At 30.0% G+C, this 17,562-nt stretch overlaps 2 protein-coding genes across 4 annotated transcripts; both read right to left on the bottom strand.

Moving 5' to 3' along the window:
• Positions 1 to 3,832: 3,832 nt before the first annotated feature.
• On the bottom strand, positions 3,833 to 6,547 carry Gmppb (GDP-mannose pyrophosphorylase B). 2 transcript variants are annotated; one of them, XM_015513436.2, is made up of 3 exons: positions 5,664 to 6,547; positions 4,736 to 5,276; positions 3,833 to 4,649 (listed from the first exon to the last, which is right to left on the bottom strand). In XM_015513436.2, the coding sequence occupies exons 1-3, from the start codon at positions 5,835 to 5,837 to the stop codon at positions 4,249 to 4,251; spliced, it is 1,116 nt and encodes a 371-aa protein (XP_015368922.1). In that variant the 5' UTR covers positions 5,838 to 6,547; the 3' UTR covers positions 3,833 to 4,248. The 2 variants fall into 2 exon arrangements, with proteins under 2 accessions (XP_015368922.1, XP_015368924.1); XM_015513438.2 differs by having other exon boundaries at positions 5,551 to 5,689.
• Positions 6,548 to 9,762: 3,215 nt separating this feature from the next.
• On the bottom strand, positions 9,763 to 15,777 carry LOC107171370 (venom protease-like). 2 transcript variants are annotated; one of them, XM_089227439.1, is made up of 8 exons: positions 15,274 to 15,777; positions 12,811 to 12,887; positions 11,959 to 12,225; positions 11,757 to 11,904; positions 11,510 to 11,676; positions 11,254 to 11,370; positions 10,927 to 11,078; positions 9,763 to 10,843 (listed from the first exon to the last, which is right to left on the bottom strand). In XM_089227439.1, the coding sequence occupies exons 2-8, from the start codon at positions 12,878 to 12,880 to the stop codon at positions 10,682 to 10,684; spliced, it is 1,083 nt and encodes a 360-aa protein (XP_089083565.1). In that variant the 5' UTR covers positions 12,881 to 12,887; positions 15,274 to 15,777; the 3' UTR covers positions 9,763 to 10,681. The 2 variants fall into 2 exon arrangements, with proteins under 2 accessions (XP_089083565.1, XP_089083564.1); XM_089227438.1 differs by lacking the exon at positions 15,274 to 15,777 and adding an exon at positions 13,696 to 13,968.
• Between the last annotated feature and the right edge of the window lie 1,785 nt (positions 15,778 to 17,562).

Raw genomic sequence — 17,562 nt, 5'->3', positions numbered from 1 at the left:
ATCAAGCCAGACTCTCATGCTGTATTTCTGCCACTCCAATTTAACCGGATCGAACTTTTGTTATAAGTCAGCTGGGACTTGCAAGGGGGAGTATGTTCGATCTTTTCGTTCATTTAAACCCGCCACTGTTTGGCGGCAAGTGGTGACCACGCTCGGCCACCCGCAATGTTGGTCAGCCTGATGCGCTCGTCACCTTGGTTCGGGTAACGACGCGTCTGCCGACGCCGCCGTGCTGCGGTGTGTGTGCGGTTTTTTTTACGTACGCACTCGTCCTACGTGCTATTCGGCCGTTGTTTTTGAAAACTGTGTGTGTTTCCACGTGTTCCGTGTTCTACGTCCGCTCCGGCGCTTTAAGCTTTTATATACGATCTTTCTGCCTTTTAGCTCAGCTTTGCTCACGGTTGCTTTTACCGATTGCAAAAGGCCTAAAGGTCATCTGTTCGTGAACGCTCAACTAGGAGATACAAATCTCGGGACGTGCAGCACGGTAGTCCAACGTCAAGTCAATCATCATCTCAAGCCATCTTCGTCGTCAAGTCCAACGGTGTTCCCCGTCCCCCATATATTAGCTGATTATAATATACTCGTTATAAAATAATCACAATTGTGTATTGCTTAAAACATTCCTTCTCACAAGGGTTCTGAAGACCGAGCGTCCGACAACATCCCTCATACGGACTTGTCAGCGCAACAATACTCAATGTGCTAAATGTGCTAAATTCCTAAAAGCAAAAATGCTCAAAGTGCAAAACTACGCAGAGTACTAAATGCTAGAATGCTCGATGTTCTAAAATGAAATATTTCACAACTTGTTAAAATCAAACATTCACATAGTGCTAGAAGCAAAAATGCACAATTCGCTAAAGCCAAAAACGCCCAATGTGCCAAACGTGCTAAATTCCTAAAAACAAAAACGCTCAAAGTGCAAGAAGCATTAATGCTCAAAGTGCAAAAAGCTAAAATTCAGAAAGTGCTAAAAGTTAAAATGCTCAAAGTGCTAAAATGTAAAAATTGTCATTGCAAAAAGCAAAAATGCTCAATGAGCTAAATGTGCCAAAATCCTAAAAGCAAAAATGCTCAAAGTTCAAGTAGCAAAATCCTCAGTCAAACAAAGTGCAAAAAGCAAGAATGCTGATGTGCTAGAAGCAAAAATTCACAAATTCCTAAAAGCAAAAATTCACGAAGTGCTAAAAGGGATAAAAACAAAAACTCACAATTTGCTAAAAGTTATAAATTTTAAAATGCTCAATGTGCTTAAATTTAATAATTCACAAAGTGTCAAAAGTGATGCAAAAATTCACGATTTGTATAAAATTATAAATGCAAAAATGCTCAATTTTCTAAACTTACTCGATTTATAAAATCAAAAATGATCAATGTGCTTAAATGTAATAATCCACAAAGTGCCAAAATTGATAAAAGCAAAACTTCACTTTTTTATTAAAAATGATAAAAGGAAAAATGCTCAAAGTTCAAAATGGAAAAATACTCAAAGCTTAAAAAGCAAAAATGCCCAATGTGCTATAAGCAAAAATGCCAGCGAAAATTTGGGTACAGAGATCTAGATACAAGTTATTGAATAGAATGATTAATGATGTTTATAAATCATTTGTCATGTGTGACAAACATTTTGAACCTTGTTATAAAAGTTTTGGATAACATAAGCTGAATGGAAACACCATGTCAACATTAAATTTACCAGTTAAAAACACATTTATAATTTTTCATATTATATCATGAATCTTTTTGTTTATGGTCGGCCATGTTATAACTTTCATGCCAACACCACCAGTTGTCAGCCACTTATCTTTCTATCGGGAATTGCATTGAATTTCGAACAATAAAAGCATTTTTTTTGTAATATTTGTGAATTAGATTAGTTAGATAGATCTAACAGTAACACCACTAGAGTCAAATATACAAGCTTAAAAAAGGAATATTTGTGATTTAAAAATATGGTAGATTAGGCCACTTTTCAACTTTTGATCTCATAGCCTCTCTATTATACTCAATATTCTATAAATGATTTATGACTAAAAGTGCAATATAAATAACAAATAATTAATAGTCTCAAATTAATTTAAGTTTAAAAAAAATATATCACTTGTTTATTATGGTGATTGGGAAGTAATCAAAATACAAAAATAAGTAGACTTGAATAATTTATTCAAGTCTAAAAGTCTAAAAAATAATGGTAGAGGGCTGATTTTTTTTCAATAATACTGTGCCGAATGGGTCCACCCCTAACTAGAGAAGATCAAATCTCCCTTACAAGCAGGAAATTGCCCTCCAAATCACTACAATACAATTATATGACAACTGAGAATGACTTACGGCAATAGTTTACATCAATTTGTCATCAACTTTTGGAATTTGATCGTTAAATTAAAAATTATTAAATAATTAAAAAATCATATCATTAAATTATAAGAATTTAGATTCTAAACTGAGCGATTTTATAATGTGTTTTATTTATTTAATTTTTATTTTGTGCCTGTGTACACGATAAGTAGTCGAAATTATGCTTTAATTCTTAACATCAATAGTTTTGCTAGTGGGAAAGTGAATCTAAATTGAAATAAGAAGGTCAAAATTTGACATCCCCAGTAGTTCTCAAGATACTGGAAAAACAACAAAAAAAATTAAGGAAAAATGGGAATTTTTACGAATTAGAATATTATTGGTATAACTCCAAACAAATTACCTTAAATACATGAAATTTTCACCAAATATTTATACTCTCATTTTATATACTTGATACTATATTCTTTATTTTTTTTTAAGTCACAGTAGTTTTTTCCATCTTTGAGAAGCGAAATATTATGTTGAAAAAAAAAATTATCTCTTTAGAAATCAATGTTTACAGAAATGATAATTAAAAAAGAAAAGCACATAAAAATTAAACCATTTTACTCATCGCATTGTTCAGAATCTAAAATAAAATCTAAAACACTTCATGTATGTAAATATAAATAATTTTATTCAATAGAATAGTACAGAAATTTAAACACAATAATTTTTATTTTTATTGTCGTCAAAAAACAAATGAAAAATGTTTGCCTTCAAAATATAATTCATGTATAAAGTATTTATATTTTTGTTTTAAAATCAAAATTACATGTAGTAGGTGTTTTTGAAACATATTATTCATATTTGTATTTATGAATATTGCAAAATTTATATAAAAATAAACAATAAAAAAAGTTAAATAAATTATACTTTTGGAATAAAATCTAATAGGTATAAGTAATAAAAAATACATTGACCAATTTGTTTTTTTTCTTTTATCCTTAGAAGATGTTAAATGAATCACAAGATTGATTACCATGAATGTGTTAGTAAATTGTACAAATGAATAATGAATACATGTAACAAAAAAATATAAGAAAATATATTATTGATTAAATACACATTTGTAATAGGAATTAGATAACTAAATAATGTTTTTTTTTTACCTATTTTATTTTTATGTGTTGCTCATAAGTTATAAATTTATAATATATTTTAATATAATCCTTGTTATAAATTGAAAATATCTAGATTACCCACAATTGGTAAGTTAAAATAATTGAACATATAAACCATACAGTCTTAATTTTTGCCACTTAAAAATAAGTTTTATTAATAAATAATTTTGTTTAACTAGTATTATTTCTACTAATATACATATTATGATAAAACTGTTGTTTAGATGTGAAAAAAAATCAATTTAAAAAAAAAAAAAACACTTGAGTACACAACAAAAAGTTGAAATTTTTCAATTTCAATAATTTTAATTTATATGAAATAATTATAAGCAAATGTTTTTAACTAAATACATTTAAACAAACAATAAAAAAATAAATGTTTATTTTTTAACATAGTATTGAATGAATCATGCTTCTTAACCTAATTTATTATGATAGGTTACAAAATAAATAGCTTTTTAATATTTCTGCAATAATAAAATGTTTATTATCATATAACTCTGTGCCCTGGAATCTGAAAGATCCAATCCTTCTGTTAAGGCCAGTTATTAACTATGGTGACTAACATCAGGCTGTTCTATAATAATGTGTTTAATATAAGAATAATTTTTAATCTTTCTATTTGTTTGGCCTTAGGATTTACTCAAAAAAAATTAGGATTGACCTTTTTTGTGCAATATTTGATAAATAAAAATAAATAAAACCCAATTATGTACATGAAGATATAAAAATTAACAATTAATAATAATTAAAATATTTTTTACAAATTAAACAAAATTAATCACATAATAATTTGAGGATCAGGTACAGAAGTACTGATTGATTTGTGTGGTAAAACCTGTCCGCCGTTAATGTATAGTTCATCTTTAACAATAACATCTTCTCCAAGTACAGTAGTATTTTCCATACGCACCCAACATCCAACTACAGATCGCCAACCAATTATGCAAGAGTCTAACCACGTATGTGATTTAACCATGGCCCCTGCTAGTATGGTACACCTTCTTAAACAAGCACCATCTTCAATAGTTACATTTGGACCAATAGTAACATTGGGACCAATTTTACAACCTTCACCTATAGTGGCAGTTGGATCAACTAGAACATTGCCAATAACACCATCAGCAGAATACAATAAAGTTGGACTACGTTTCTTTAGTGATGTCAGGTACATGCACATTCCTGAAAATAATAAACAGTTATTATAGGTACTTAAATATTAAATGCATTAAAGAAATTCATGAAATCCATAAAAGTTAACAACTAACCAGTTAGGAAATCTTTTGGTTGCCCTACATCCATCCAGAATCCTTTTAGGTTAAATGCATATAATTGACCGTCTTGTGCCATAAACGGAAACACTTCTTTTTCAATGCTTGTTGGCTCCAACTTAATTCTATCTAACACAGATGGATTTAAAATATAAATGCCTGCATTGATTTTGTTAGAAACAAACTCTTGTGGTTTTTCAATGAAACTTTCTATGCGACCAGTGCCTTCATCATACATCACTACACCATACTTGGACGGCTCTTCAACTTTAGTCACCACAATTGTACCTTCACGACCATGTGATTTATGGAACGCAATCAAGTCTTTAAATGGATACTCACAAATAATATCAGAGTTTAAAACAAAAAATGGCTGGTTTTGTTCGTTAGCCAAAAAATGTTTGGCTAGAGCTAAAGGTCCAGCAGTGCCAAGTGGTTCAGATTCATGTGAAAAAACTAGTTGAACACCAAGTTTCTTTGCTTCATCGCTCATCTCTTTTTCCATCTGTTCAGCACGGTACGAAACAGCCAATATAACCTAAATACAACAATCATTTAAAATCGAAAAGACAAAAAATAATAATAGGCTTAGTTAAGTAATGAAAGATAATATTTTTAAGCTAGTTAGGTACCATAAAATCAAGTTATAGTAATAAAACCTAATTTATATGAATTTCAAATTATGAATAAAGTTAGGTAACTAAATATGTTTTTATGAATACAAAACTAATAATATGCAATACAATACAGAACATTGAAAAACTATTACAAATGTGCACAGGTGCACTGAAATTTGGCCTAAGAGGTACTACCTTGTGCAAAACACCACAGAAGTGTCAAATAACAAGTCACATAGCTAGAGGGGCGATTAGAGGTGCACAAAGACATGGTAAACTGTTGATTTCAAGATGGCGAATGTACTTGCCTCTCGCACACCGACTGTGACCAGGGCTTCGATTTGATGGAGTATCATTGGCTTGTTAGCAAACTCGACAAGTGGCTTTGGCCGGCTAAGCGTAAGTGGTCGCAGACGAGTGCCATAACCGCCGACCAATATCAGAGCTTTGGTTTGGGCCATTTTGGTGTCGACGCCACACATGTCAGATGGAAGACCGATTTTACATGTCCCGCGTCCAACCGGCGATGGTCTTTACTTTGGCCCCGGGTTGACTGATCCTCGTCGTGGATCTCCTACTCGGGGTGATGTACTGATTAGTGGTGATGTACACCTGTTAAACGATGTCGGCGTTCGAATCGTAGGCGACAGAGGAGGTGACGGCGGACGTTGTCGAGTGTCGTCTTCTGAAACGTGGACGGTCCATAGTGCGGATCGCGATCGAGACCAACGCGGTGCGTGACACACGGATGATAAACATTGAACGTGCCACGTCGTATAATGATCTAGACGAGTCGGTCGAAAAGCGGCGGTGGAGGCCAGCCACTCAGAGCATTTATTCTTTATCGGGTCGAACCGATTGGGAATTGGGAACTCGGATAACGCGCGAACACGACGGCTTGCCACACGCACGCACACGCAGCGACACCACGCACACACCCACTATATTATTATTATTACCGTGTAATTGTATATTATTATGGTATTTTACACGCAGTGCGTATCAGCTAGTATCTAAAGATGATAAATTTAAATTATTTTAATGTCACGGAATTAATAATTTGTCTTCACATCGTGGTAAATGGTAATTATTAACATTAATAAACGCAGTGAATCGTGACCGTAACGTAATAGCGTAGTGCGTTCTTCGTGGCGAAGAACAGCAATGGAAAAATTATTATTATTATTGTTGTTGTTGTTATTTTCACGAAATAATTAATAAATGCCGTTATCACCACGCACGTCAGAGAATAGAGATACCAGCTTATCACAACCACAAACGGATATTATCACAGAATAATATTATGGCGGATAATATAGAGAAGAGAAGGTGATAACACTCCGTGAAAAAGTGGCTTATTTTTCGACGGCACTATTTTAGCTAACATGAATACCGCCAGGCACCGCCACAGTATTCGAAGGCATTGAAAATGAACTATATAATATAGTAATATAGTATTGTTGTTCTCTGATAAAACAACACTCCACCAACACTTGGTTCTCTCTCTGGAACAACCTACCTGCAGAATTCGCCTCAAGATACAGAAATATCACACCTAATATTCTAAAAAAACCCTGGTTTAATAACTTACATTTACATAGACCATATATCGTACAATTTAATAGACTACGTATTGGACATCACCTTCTACCCAGCCACTCCTTCAAACTTGGCCTTAATGATTCTCCATTCTGCACACTTCACCTAAATGAATGTATCTGTGACTTATCTCATATACTTTTCGACTGCCCTGCCCTTCAGACCAAACGCATTACTCTAGTTAACATATTTAAAACTCTTAATATCCCTTTTAATATCTTCTCCATACTAAACACAAAATCCACTACCGCCATTAAATTAGTAATTTCCTTCATATTGGATGCTGGCTTTATTATATAATATTATAATGTAATATATTTTGTTGTGTAATTTATAGACTGTAAATGTTGAGCTATCATAGTTTTATACTAATAGCTAATAAAAAAAAAAAAAAAAAAGTATTGTTGTTAAAATTTCATAATTCATATGAAATATGATTATATATTTATATCATACATGCAAGATGAAATAAATAAAAATATTATATATTTATATATAGGCACGAATTCAATAAAATGAATATATAGGGCCATAGAGGCAGACTTCCAGAAGTAGCAATGAAGCTAATTCGATGAGACAAAAAAACAAAAAAATTTATCAAAACAATCGAAGTTGTAACTACTTAGTAACATAATCTCTTCTTAGATCTTGTTATGGACGATAACGACCATTGCCTATATTGGCTATATTTATTCTAATTTCTAACCAGTAGATGGCAATCCTGCACCGACTTGCCACTTGGTATCGTGTCTTTGGCACCTAATTTTAAATTTTACTAATTTGTACTTTTGTAGTCAGTGACTCAGTAGTCAGTGGCTCAGTCGTCTTTTGGTGGTTATACATTTTAAGTTGGGTTCACACAACTTACTATATGCCTACATCATATGCTATGTGTCGTTTCTAAAATTTTAGTTCGACCCAACTTAAGTAATTTACCAGTAAATCACGGTTAGTGGATGATACCTTGATTACAACATTGAAAGTACAATAAAAGGCACACAACTGAAGACGACCCAAGACGTAGTGCTATGAACCTGACTTTTACTGTCGATACCTGAAGTTGAATGATATTGAATCACAGAATCAATAGTGGTGAGGTGGGCTTCACTACTCACCTCTGGAGTCTGGGAAAATCTGATGATTGATTTAGATGGACTACTAACATTTAGTTTGATTTCATAATAACCTGACATATGTATTCAAAGAATTAAGAGTAAGTCATAAGTAATTTTTCTAAAAAAAACAGCCCAACTGGGTGCATAGATAATATATTTAAATTTAAATTTGATAATAGGTTAATTTAAACAGCAGAGTGACAATAAAAAAATAACGCAATATTGTTATATTATGATTAAGAGTACTGTTTTTTATGTCAATAAAGGGTCAAATTACTATTACAGTAGAATCTGCTTACAATGATCTCCAAGGGACTCAACTCGGATAATTAAATATTGGCATAATTCTAGTTTAGCAGCCTATCGATTTTTTAAATTTTATTTTTTTCAAAATGTGTTTTACGGTGCTTTATAAGAATGTAAAAAAAATCCCGCTCAAACTTCACTTTGAAGTTATCGATGAAAAATTTCAAAAACTTCATTTTTTTTATCACGCGCATTAAAAAAAAAAAAATACTTACAATTGAATATTTTTAATTTTTTTTTTTTTAATGTGCAGTTTTTAGCGTTTATTAAATTGGTAAAATCAAAACTTAAAAAATACCTACTTTTGAAGTTTTCGCACTTCCAAATTGGACAATACCATTTTCAAGATTCAAAAAATTTTCCTTTTATATCTAAGATTTGAAAATTTAATACAAAGCTCCTAACATATTTTTACAATAGCAGTTGAAAAATAAAAGAAATACATAGTCACAATTTTTTTTTGCAATCATTCAAATTTTAATTTTGACAACATACGTAAAAATTACGAAAATTCGCAAATTATTTTAAGCTAGAAATTCATAAACTTCAGCAAGTTGCTTTTACTATGTCCATCAGCTCCGCTTCTTGTGAACGTTCCTTCTCTACCATGCGGAGAATAAAAACATATACCAGATCTATTGTAAACCAGGATAGATTTACAAATATGCCAATTTTACATACCTATTGAAAGAGATATTTCAAATTTTATCAAGTCAGAAAATATTTTAAATAACTTTGCTCTAAAGAATGGACATATAGATTTGTAATCGTCATAACTATTTAAATATATTCTAATATTATTAGGTATTCTATTATTATTCTAATATTTCATATTACCTACTTATAGAGTATAGACCATTGTGTATATTTTATGCTTACTGTTATTATATGGAAATAAAGAGTTACAGTTTAAATTTAAAAATGTCAGAATAAAGAAATATACTGTATGTGTAAAATGTTTGATGTTGAATATTATTAATTATTATATTAGGTATAATATCTGTAAATGTTATAGTTTTATGTGATTCAGATAAAACAAAGAATATTTTTATTCACTATAAATTATTCCAAATTTTAATCTTTTTTAAATAATTCATATAAATTACAACTTTTATCTGTGTGGGGGTAATTGTATAGTTGCAAATAACATATATTACAATAGGGATCTCATTTTTCTATAAAATATATTTAGGACTCCAGCCTACCTCCTTAAATAAAGGGATAGAGTACACCTATATATATTTAGGTAACGAACTGTTAACTATTTTTAATTCTCCATAAAAGGTAAAAAAAATGTATTTTTCATGACAATTGTTAACTTCTACAATACATTATAGCCTGAACTTAAGAATCCAATGATTGATTATTAAATAACAACAAGCAACAATTTAGAGACAATTCACTTTATTAGAATAACCACAAATCTTGCACACTGAGCAGGTCTCCATCGGGCCTCACTTACCCAAATAACTATTTAACAACTAGTCGAGATCGCCCTTAACCATAGTGGCGTCCCCCCACTCTAATGTACAGGTCTTATTACAATTTACTTCATTGGTACTTGTTCAAAGTACCAATGTACCTAAAAAGTAAATACTAAAAGTAAGTAGGTATAAATAAATTATAACAAATGTTTATATAATTATATTTACAAATAAATAATTGAAAAAAATTATACATAAATACTAAAATAATAGGTACACAAAAATTAAAAACAAATCTTATACTATATTTTAAAAATCTATCATTATAGTTAGTTAATACCTAGTATAATATTTAATATTAATTTTTATAAATTATAACTATATATTAAACCATTTGAATCGTTAACTTTTATGTACCATTTTTTAAAATTCTTCTAACTTGTGACTGTTGTGAGATTACAATATCTTGAGGCTTTATTTTATTTTTTTAAATACTTAGTAATTCCTCTTTTTGTAAGGGAAAAGGTTGTAAAACATGAAATAAATAATTATAAATTAAAAGGCACAGTTTTCTTTAAAACTACTTTAATCCCATAGCATTAACTGTCTTTTTAGTAGTGTTATTCAACTGAATTATACATTTATTATTAAATGAAAAATAACCAAATAGCGGTACCAACTCATAGCACCATTCTTAAATTTTACAATGTTGTTTAACTATTGAATTTTAAAAATTATTATTAATTGGAGGCGCCGTCAAATTATATTGTTCGCTCTGCATCAATGACCTACCTACGTCCTACGTGTTTAATAAAGCTACACTTTAGCATAATATGAACATTTAAACATTTAAAGAGTTCCAAATTTATTAAAGGCTCATAGCTAACTGTTCATTTTTTTTACAATCCAATCGGTAAAAAAAGACACCCTGGTGTATATTCCTGGATAACCTGGTTCACCACATATTTTAGGTCCACGAGATACTATGCCCATCAAATAGTATTTATTTTTTATGAGAAACATTAAAGGTCCACCAGAGTCACCCTGAAATGGATTTGAAATATTCATCATTAAAATCATGAGGCCCAAATATTCCATTCACATATACAAATAAAAAAGGAAATTACTCGACAAGCATCTTTTCCTCCCTCCTGAGGTCCAGCACAAATCATAATTCTGCTATCGATTACAATGTTGTTTTTCTCGTATAATTGCTTACATTTCGTAGTATTCGCTATTGGAATTTGAGTTTCCAGCAAATATGTATTGCGTGGTTCACCTGACACAGAACAATAATAATATTATAACATGTATACATTATTGTAATTTTATAAACACATGTAGCCATTTAGGTATTCTAATAAATGTAAGTGTTTTATTTTATAATCAATAATACTACTCAATATTACTTTATTCATTATCATGCAACATGGCTAGTATATTTTTATGTTTACTTAAAACTGACGAAGGATCGGTGGAACCCCAACCAGCAACAAATGGCATAGTAGTTGCTGTTAAATTAATATTTTTTACATCCAATGAGACTGGCAAACAGATTGGTTGGATTAATTCTGGAAATATATACAAATATTTCAAATTATTCCACGATGGAAATATAATATTTATGTATAACCATATCGTACAATGAATTTCATTGTCAAGTGTGGCATGATCAGTAATTTAAAAAACATCCATGATGGAAAAACGTACGAGTGTAAGATACACTATGGCTTAATTTCAGTAATGCTATATCATTGATAACTCTTTCAGGGTTGTATCCTTCGTGTATTATAATACGTTCAATTGGAACATCCAATGGAGTTGTGCCGTCATTGACGTTAGGATCCAAATTTAATTCACCCAAGCGCGCCGTGGTCCTAAAAATTTGAATAATATTTATTAATATTTGCATATAATCATATTGAAAGCCCATTAAAAAATCGATAAATTTATTTACAGTCTTATATTAACACGATTTTTTACACATTCGGCGGATGTTAATACGTATGTATCTGCGATTAGCGTTCCACCACACAGCCACTGTAGATTATTATTGTTTATATTTAAATTTTGATATCCAAGAGCTACCATCCAAGGCCAAGCACCTAAACAAAAGTAAACTATTATAATGAAATGTATAATTTTATTCAAATTCTAACCTAATTCAGATTGACTGCCTCCAATTATTCGAGAACTAGGGAGCTTCCTGTGTCCACACGAGGTTTGTGATAGAAATTTAGCTTCTGGAATTGTTTTATCCAAAGGACAGCAAACTTTTGAAGTTGTACCTACAAACCCACAAATTGAATTCCGAAGAAGGTTCAATGTCGATTCAGTGATATTTTGATCTTGTAGTAGCAATCGTAATTTTTGACAATTTCTAATATCAATACAAACACCATTCTCATCATTTGGTGTAAGGCATTCTGTTAAAAATAATAGTTATAATAAAAATAATAACAACAATAATAATATTATATAAACAACAACGTCGAAAATAGTATTAACATTTGATACCAATCAAATGTATTAACTCAGAGTAACTACGAAAATTATGAAAATAATTGAACTGAATTTTTTTTATTACCTACCTAATAGATGTTAATTTCTATATAATAATTTGTCAATATAAGATGATACATTTTTTTGTTTAAATGACATTTTATATAGAACTATTTACGTTGATTATTGATTGAAATAATATTTTAGATAATTATGTATTGGAGACTGGAATGTACGAGAATTATATGAATAAAATATATATATATATATATTTAGTTCTAGCTTGTATAATATAGCTGGACGGCCGCGATAGTGCGCTTTATTATTTAGTTTCAGACTTTCAGTATATCTTCAATACCTCAAGAACTTGAATTCTGGAATCTGAGACTAAAATGTTAGTATTTACTATGTTGAATTTATTGCAGTATGGATTAATATTATCTTGATGCTTATAATATTACATCTATATTCTACACTTCTATTTATTTATATTATTTTACATAACTTACCATTGTTGTATCGAGCAATAGCTACACTGATTAAGAACGTCAAGAAAATACAATTTTGTTCTAATTTCATAGTAAAACTGAAAAAAAAACCAAATAATTGTATTTACAGAGAATCCAGTTAAAACTTTAAGAGAACTAAGATTTAAGAATATAGTCTATTAACAACATTAAGGACAATTTAAGTTCTTATATATTATAATATTTTCTTTGAATTTATATTTAATACATTTCTATTAACTAGAAATTTGGAATTCAAGAGTAGAACAAATGGAAATTTTGGTTTTTAATTTATTATGTAATATATATATACGATTATAGATATTAGATTGTAACCAGTAGATACATAACGAATAACAATATAAAAATATATCTAGATACAATTTAATATTTATGTTACTTGGTTAAATATTTTATTAAATGGTTAAGTTAGATGCGATATTTTTCCGAGTTATTTACAATAAGTATCTCCATTAATTCATTACTGTCACAACTCACAATTATCAAGCAAAAATAAAGGTTCTTATTGGGTACAATATTTATTATACCAAAACTATAAATTTACATGCAAAGTAAACTAATATCTAGTAACTTTTTTTTACTCAACTACCTACTTTATGATACTGAATAATATTTTAGAGTTTCTTTTTGTTTTTTTTTTTTGGCTAGGAGATAAAAAATCGGAATAAATCATGATATTCACACAGAAATACAGCATTGCGTGTAGTCGTGTAGATATAAATATATTCAAAACTAACCGCTATTTTATGAACCAATTTCTGAATTAGAAGGTATAGAAGATTAAAGTAAATAAAAAATATTATGTTTAAGTGACGTTTAACGGTTGACCGCATATTATATTATATTTTAGTGTTAAATAGTACGTACCCAATAAATAATATTTAGTATTATGTGTTAGACTGTTAGATTTGTTGCTTTGTAAACGGACACTAACGTATCGTAACGTAGTAACGAAGGTACTGTTGCATATTAATTCTTCACAGCAACAGTAATTGTTTACATATGTTTTTTTACATTTCAGTGCGCATCAACATGTGAATCAGTGGAAAGTCCTGATGACGCGGTCCACAATCTCTGACAGTGTTGTTATATTCTCACATACCACAGAACACGTCTCGAACACATCTCGAATCACGGTATAATCTACCTAACGGATTTATTTCTGTTGATCAATATTTAAGAAAAAAATTGAGGAAATTTGTATAAAGTTACTATATTTATATCTTATACTTACAAATTGAATTGATATAAATATATGAATGTATATAATGGCAATCACTAACATTGCTAACATTTCCATGTAAGCAACGGGCAATTATAAGGTTGCAAGGTTTCTAGGCCTGATACGTAGAATAAAGTATTTAATAAATATTATATTATTCCAATAACTAATTTTATCTAAAAAATAATTAGTCTAATCTAAAAAAATTAAAAGTTTCAGCGACTAATTCTCTTAATAATCAGGAAAAATAAAAATAAATCAAAGAAATACTTGATTTTTTATTGAAAACCATTTTCGACAAAATCTTGTACTCCGTGTAAATATTAACGTATAGGTATTTTATGCATTCATTGTATTCATACATTATTAATTGCTATCTACTCACAATAACATAATAATAATCACATATTATTATATTATTTTATTTTTGTTATTTTACCATGATGTGTGTGTTTTTTTAAAAATTTTTTTTTATGTCTGTCATCACGTTTTGGGGCAGTAAAAGTGCTTCGATTTTCGACTTCAGTACCTCGTTCAATCAGATGGATCAACGGAAAAATATTGAAAATACAAAGGCACGATTTTTTTTATAAGCATTTAAAGTTCAAATGTTGACTAAATACGTAAAAATTACGGCAATTTTCAAATTTTCTTAGGTAGAAATTCTTGAGAATTTTTTATTTTTAAATCTAAGATTTTTAAATGTTTAATAATTTATAATACTCGTATATCCTAGACAGATAAATCGTCTCTGCAAAGAATCATTTTTCGTAGGTATACAATGATAATATAATATCATTGAATTCAAATTTAATTCCATCCATTACAGTAATCCACTTGTAACCTACAGTACAGCAGAGCGATATCCACGACTTCCCCGCTTTTTTGAGATTCCTAGTAGTTAGATGCGCCTTCCACCGTTCAACGTCAAATTAGTGTAACTTAAGCACAAAGCAAAATACTATCAGTCATTATAAATTACTCCATGGTGGTTACACTAAGCTGAAAATGAAGAAATTCAATTTTACGTGGGACAGCAGCGTATCTAACTACTAATTCATCTTGAAAAGCACAAAATTATAATATGATAATAGCATGTTATAATATTATACTATTATTTTGTGTACTGTGTAGATAAAAATTAATAATATTCATACAAACGATGAATGTGTATGGTACCTACTCGTTAATACGTACTCGAAAATATAAGTATATATACGTACCTATACGATTATTATTAGTAGCTTACATGACCGATCTTCTGCAGGTTATACTGGTTATAGACAGACCAAAAAATGACAACGTTGCACGAAATGAGAAAGTATACTCGTATATTATAGACCATATCTATATCAAGTGCAAAAAAATAATCGTCGGACAAATCGCCCCGTCTGTTTCCATAATGTTGTACCACGGTGGTAACCTGATCTGAACTGACATGCGCTTATATTGAGCATGAGATTTAGCTTGGCTTTTTTCAAACACCGATGTCTCGGATGAAACTCGCGATGTGACGTTCTCGATGTCGGTCGAAGTAAACCGCATAGCGATATTCGCGGCATCAAACTATAATGGCGACGTCTCGGCTGATCCACGAGAACGTGGCTCGATTGTTGCATTGTCCGCTTCGGCTGGCCGAATATATTATGCAGTGCCGACGAGACGATCTGCGTTTCGATCTTAACTTCAGTGGCCACTGGCCACGACCATTTCAGTGTTCGGTCGTCAATCATGTATTGATGTGCACCTAATCCATCATATTATCTCTTTTAAATTTAAAATGAATAATAAAATAATTATAATAGTTATTAGCCATTTAGGTTAAGAATAAGTTACAAATATTGAGTAGGATAAAATAATATAACGATAAGATATTACACACATACACGTACACACACATACACACGCGCGTGCACACACACAACATTACACATTATAAGGAGCTCAATGTTCAATCACGTGGACAGACGTGTCGTTGTCTTTTTGTATAGACGTTCAAACGTGAGTTTAAAAGACTACGCAAATCGTCTATGCAGGAAGACGTAATCATGTAAATCAGTTAAGATAAACTAGTCTATAAATAAGCATAAACATAATACATTTTTGTAGAAAAGTGCAAAAATAATAAATAATAAAAATGATTTAATAGATATCTTATACAAATAAGCCTATATCAAAACAATTTTATAAAATAAAACATATGTAAAACACATTAATAGTATGAATTGATAAATCATAAAAATATTTTGAAGTAAAATCATAGACGCTATATATTAATCAAAATTAGCGAAAAAAAACAATAAAAACAATAAATACGATAATATATAATTTGACAAATAATCGTATATTAAAGGTAAACGAATAGAAAATATTTTGAGGTATGCGAAAACCAACAAAAAATATATAATATATTATAATACTCATATAGTAAAAGTACAATATTTATTGGTAAGGTAAAAAAAAATTGTCTAAACAATAACGATCTACAATAATTTTAAAAAGTTACATAAATCATGCATATTATTAAGAATTTTTTTTTAAATATTAAAACGATTTAGGTATATGATATTACGTGTGTCTTAGTGACCATTGTATTCTACTCCATGTATATTTATAAGTTTTAAGATAAAACATTATACTCAAAATTCGACATAATCATAATTAACTTCACACATCAACTAATCTTCTTGCTACCCAGGGCACATAATTTTATTGAATATGACTGTAATGGACCCGAAATCAATATATAACATCACTCAATAGCCTCTCTGTGGAACCATGCGAACCACCATCAGAAATTAAAACTCAAAGAATTCAACTCTTACAAAAAGCAGATACCTATCTAACACCTTATAAAACATGCTCAATAATAATAATAAACTACTTTATAAGTAGGTGTTCTCTTTTAGAAGATGCTCAAATGGTAGATAATCGGTTCTTCACAGAAATAATTGAATTCAGTAGTGCTCGGTGCTCTGAACTACACCAAAGACTAACATATCACCTACCAAACGGAGGAATAATTACCGGTTTTAAAATTAACGAAACTATATACTATCATTTGTTATAGTATCCGGTTTCGTAGACAGACATGACAATTGCAAAGGGCTGGTACCGAATTGGTTCTCGAGCTCCAATCCCACGCGCCGAATTGGTTGCCGTTTGAAAAAGGTATTTTATTAAGGTAAGCTGAATTGGTTCCCGTTTAATTATGCACATTTTCCTTTTCAATTTTACAGGCTTAGGTTACTACTAGTAACTTAAAATTAAGCTTGATTAAAAATGTGCGTAATCAAGGTTATAATAAAAATGATATAATATATACATTTTTAAATTGTTGATTTGGAAGTCAACTAATGTCATCACTAGCAATGTGTAAGTACAAAATACAAATAATAAAATATAATAAATAAAATTATTTAAAATCGTTGATTTGTAATAAAGAATATCAAATTTACATTTATAATGGTAATCTCCTCTGTGATATTGTCAGTAAGGCACCTTTCTTGAGC

The sequence above is a fragment of the Diuraphis noxia genome, unplaced genomic scaffold (assembly GCF_037042655.1).
Source record: "Diuraphis noxia isolate RWA-SAM2 unplaced genomic scaffold, SU_Dnox_SAM2 contig0004, whole genome shotgun sequence".
Taxonomy (NCBI): domain Eukaryota; kingdom Metazoa; phylum Arthropoda; class Insecta; order Hemiptera; family Aphididae; genus Diuraphis; species Diuraphis noxia.
The sequence above is the reverse complement of the archived record's forward strand: the minus strand, read 5'-3'. Positions and strand labels throughout refer to the sequence as shown.

Bases quoted from the DNA above. Each gene is read 5' to 3' on its own strand.
- LOC107171370 (XM_089227439.1), bottom strand. From the start codon at position 12,880: ATGAAATTAGAACAAAATTGTATTTTCTTGACGTTCTTAATCAGTGTA. The intron at 11,905-11,958 runs GTTAGAATTTGA...ACTTTTGTTTAG, and splicing joins AGGCAGTCAATCTGAATTAG to GTGCTTGGCCTTGGATGGTA. The intron at 11,677-11,756 runs GTAAATAAATTT...TCAAATTTTTAG, and splicing joins AATCGTGTTAATATAAGACT to GACCACGGCGCGCTTGGGTG.
- Gmppb (XM_015513436.2), bottom strand. From the start codon at position 5,837: ATGTGTGGCGTCGACACCAAAATGGCCCAAACCAAAGCTCTGATATTG. The intron at 5,277-5,663 runs GCAAGTACATTC...TGTTGTATTTAG, and splicing joins TCACAGTCGGTGTGCGAGAG to GTTATATTGGCTGTTTCGTA. The intron at 4,650-4,735 runs GTTAGTTGTTAA...TATTATTTTCAG, and splicing joins ACCAAAAGATTTCCTAACTG to GAATGTGCATGTACCTGACA.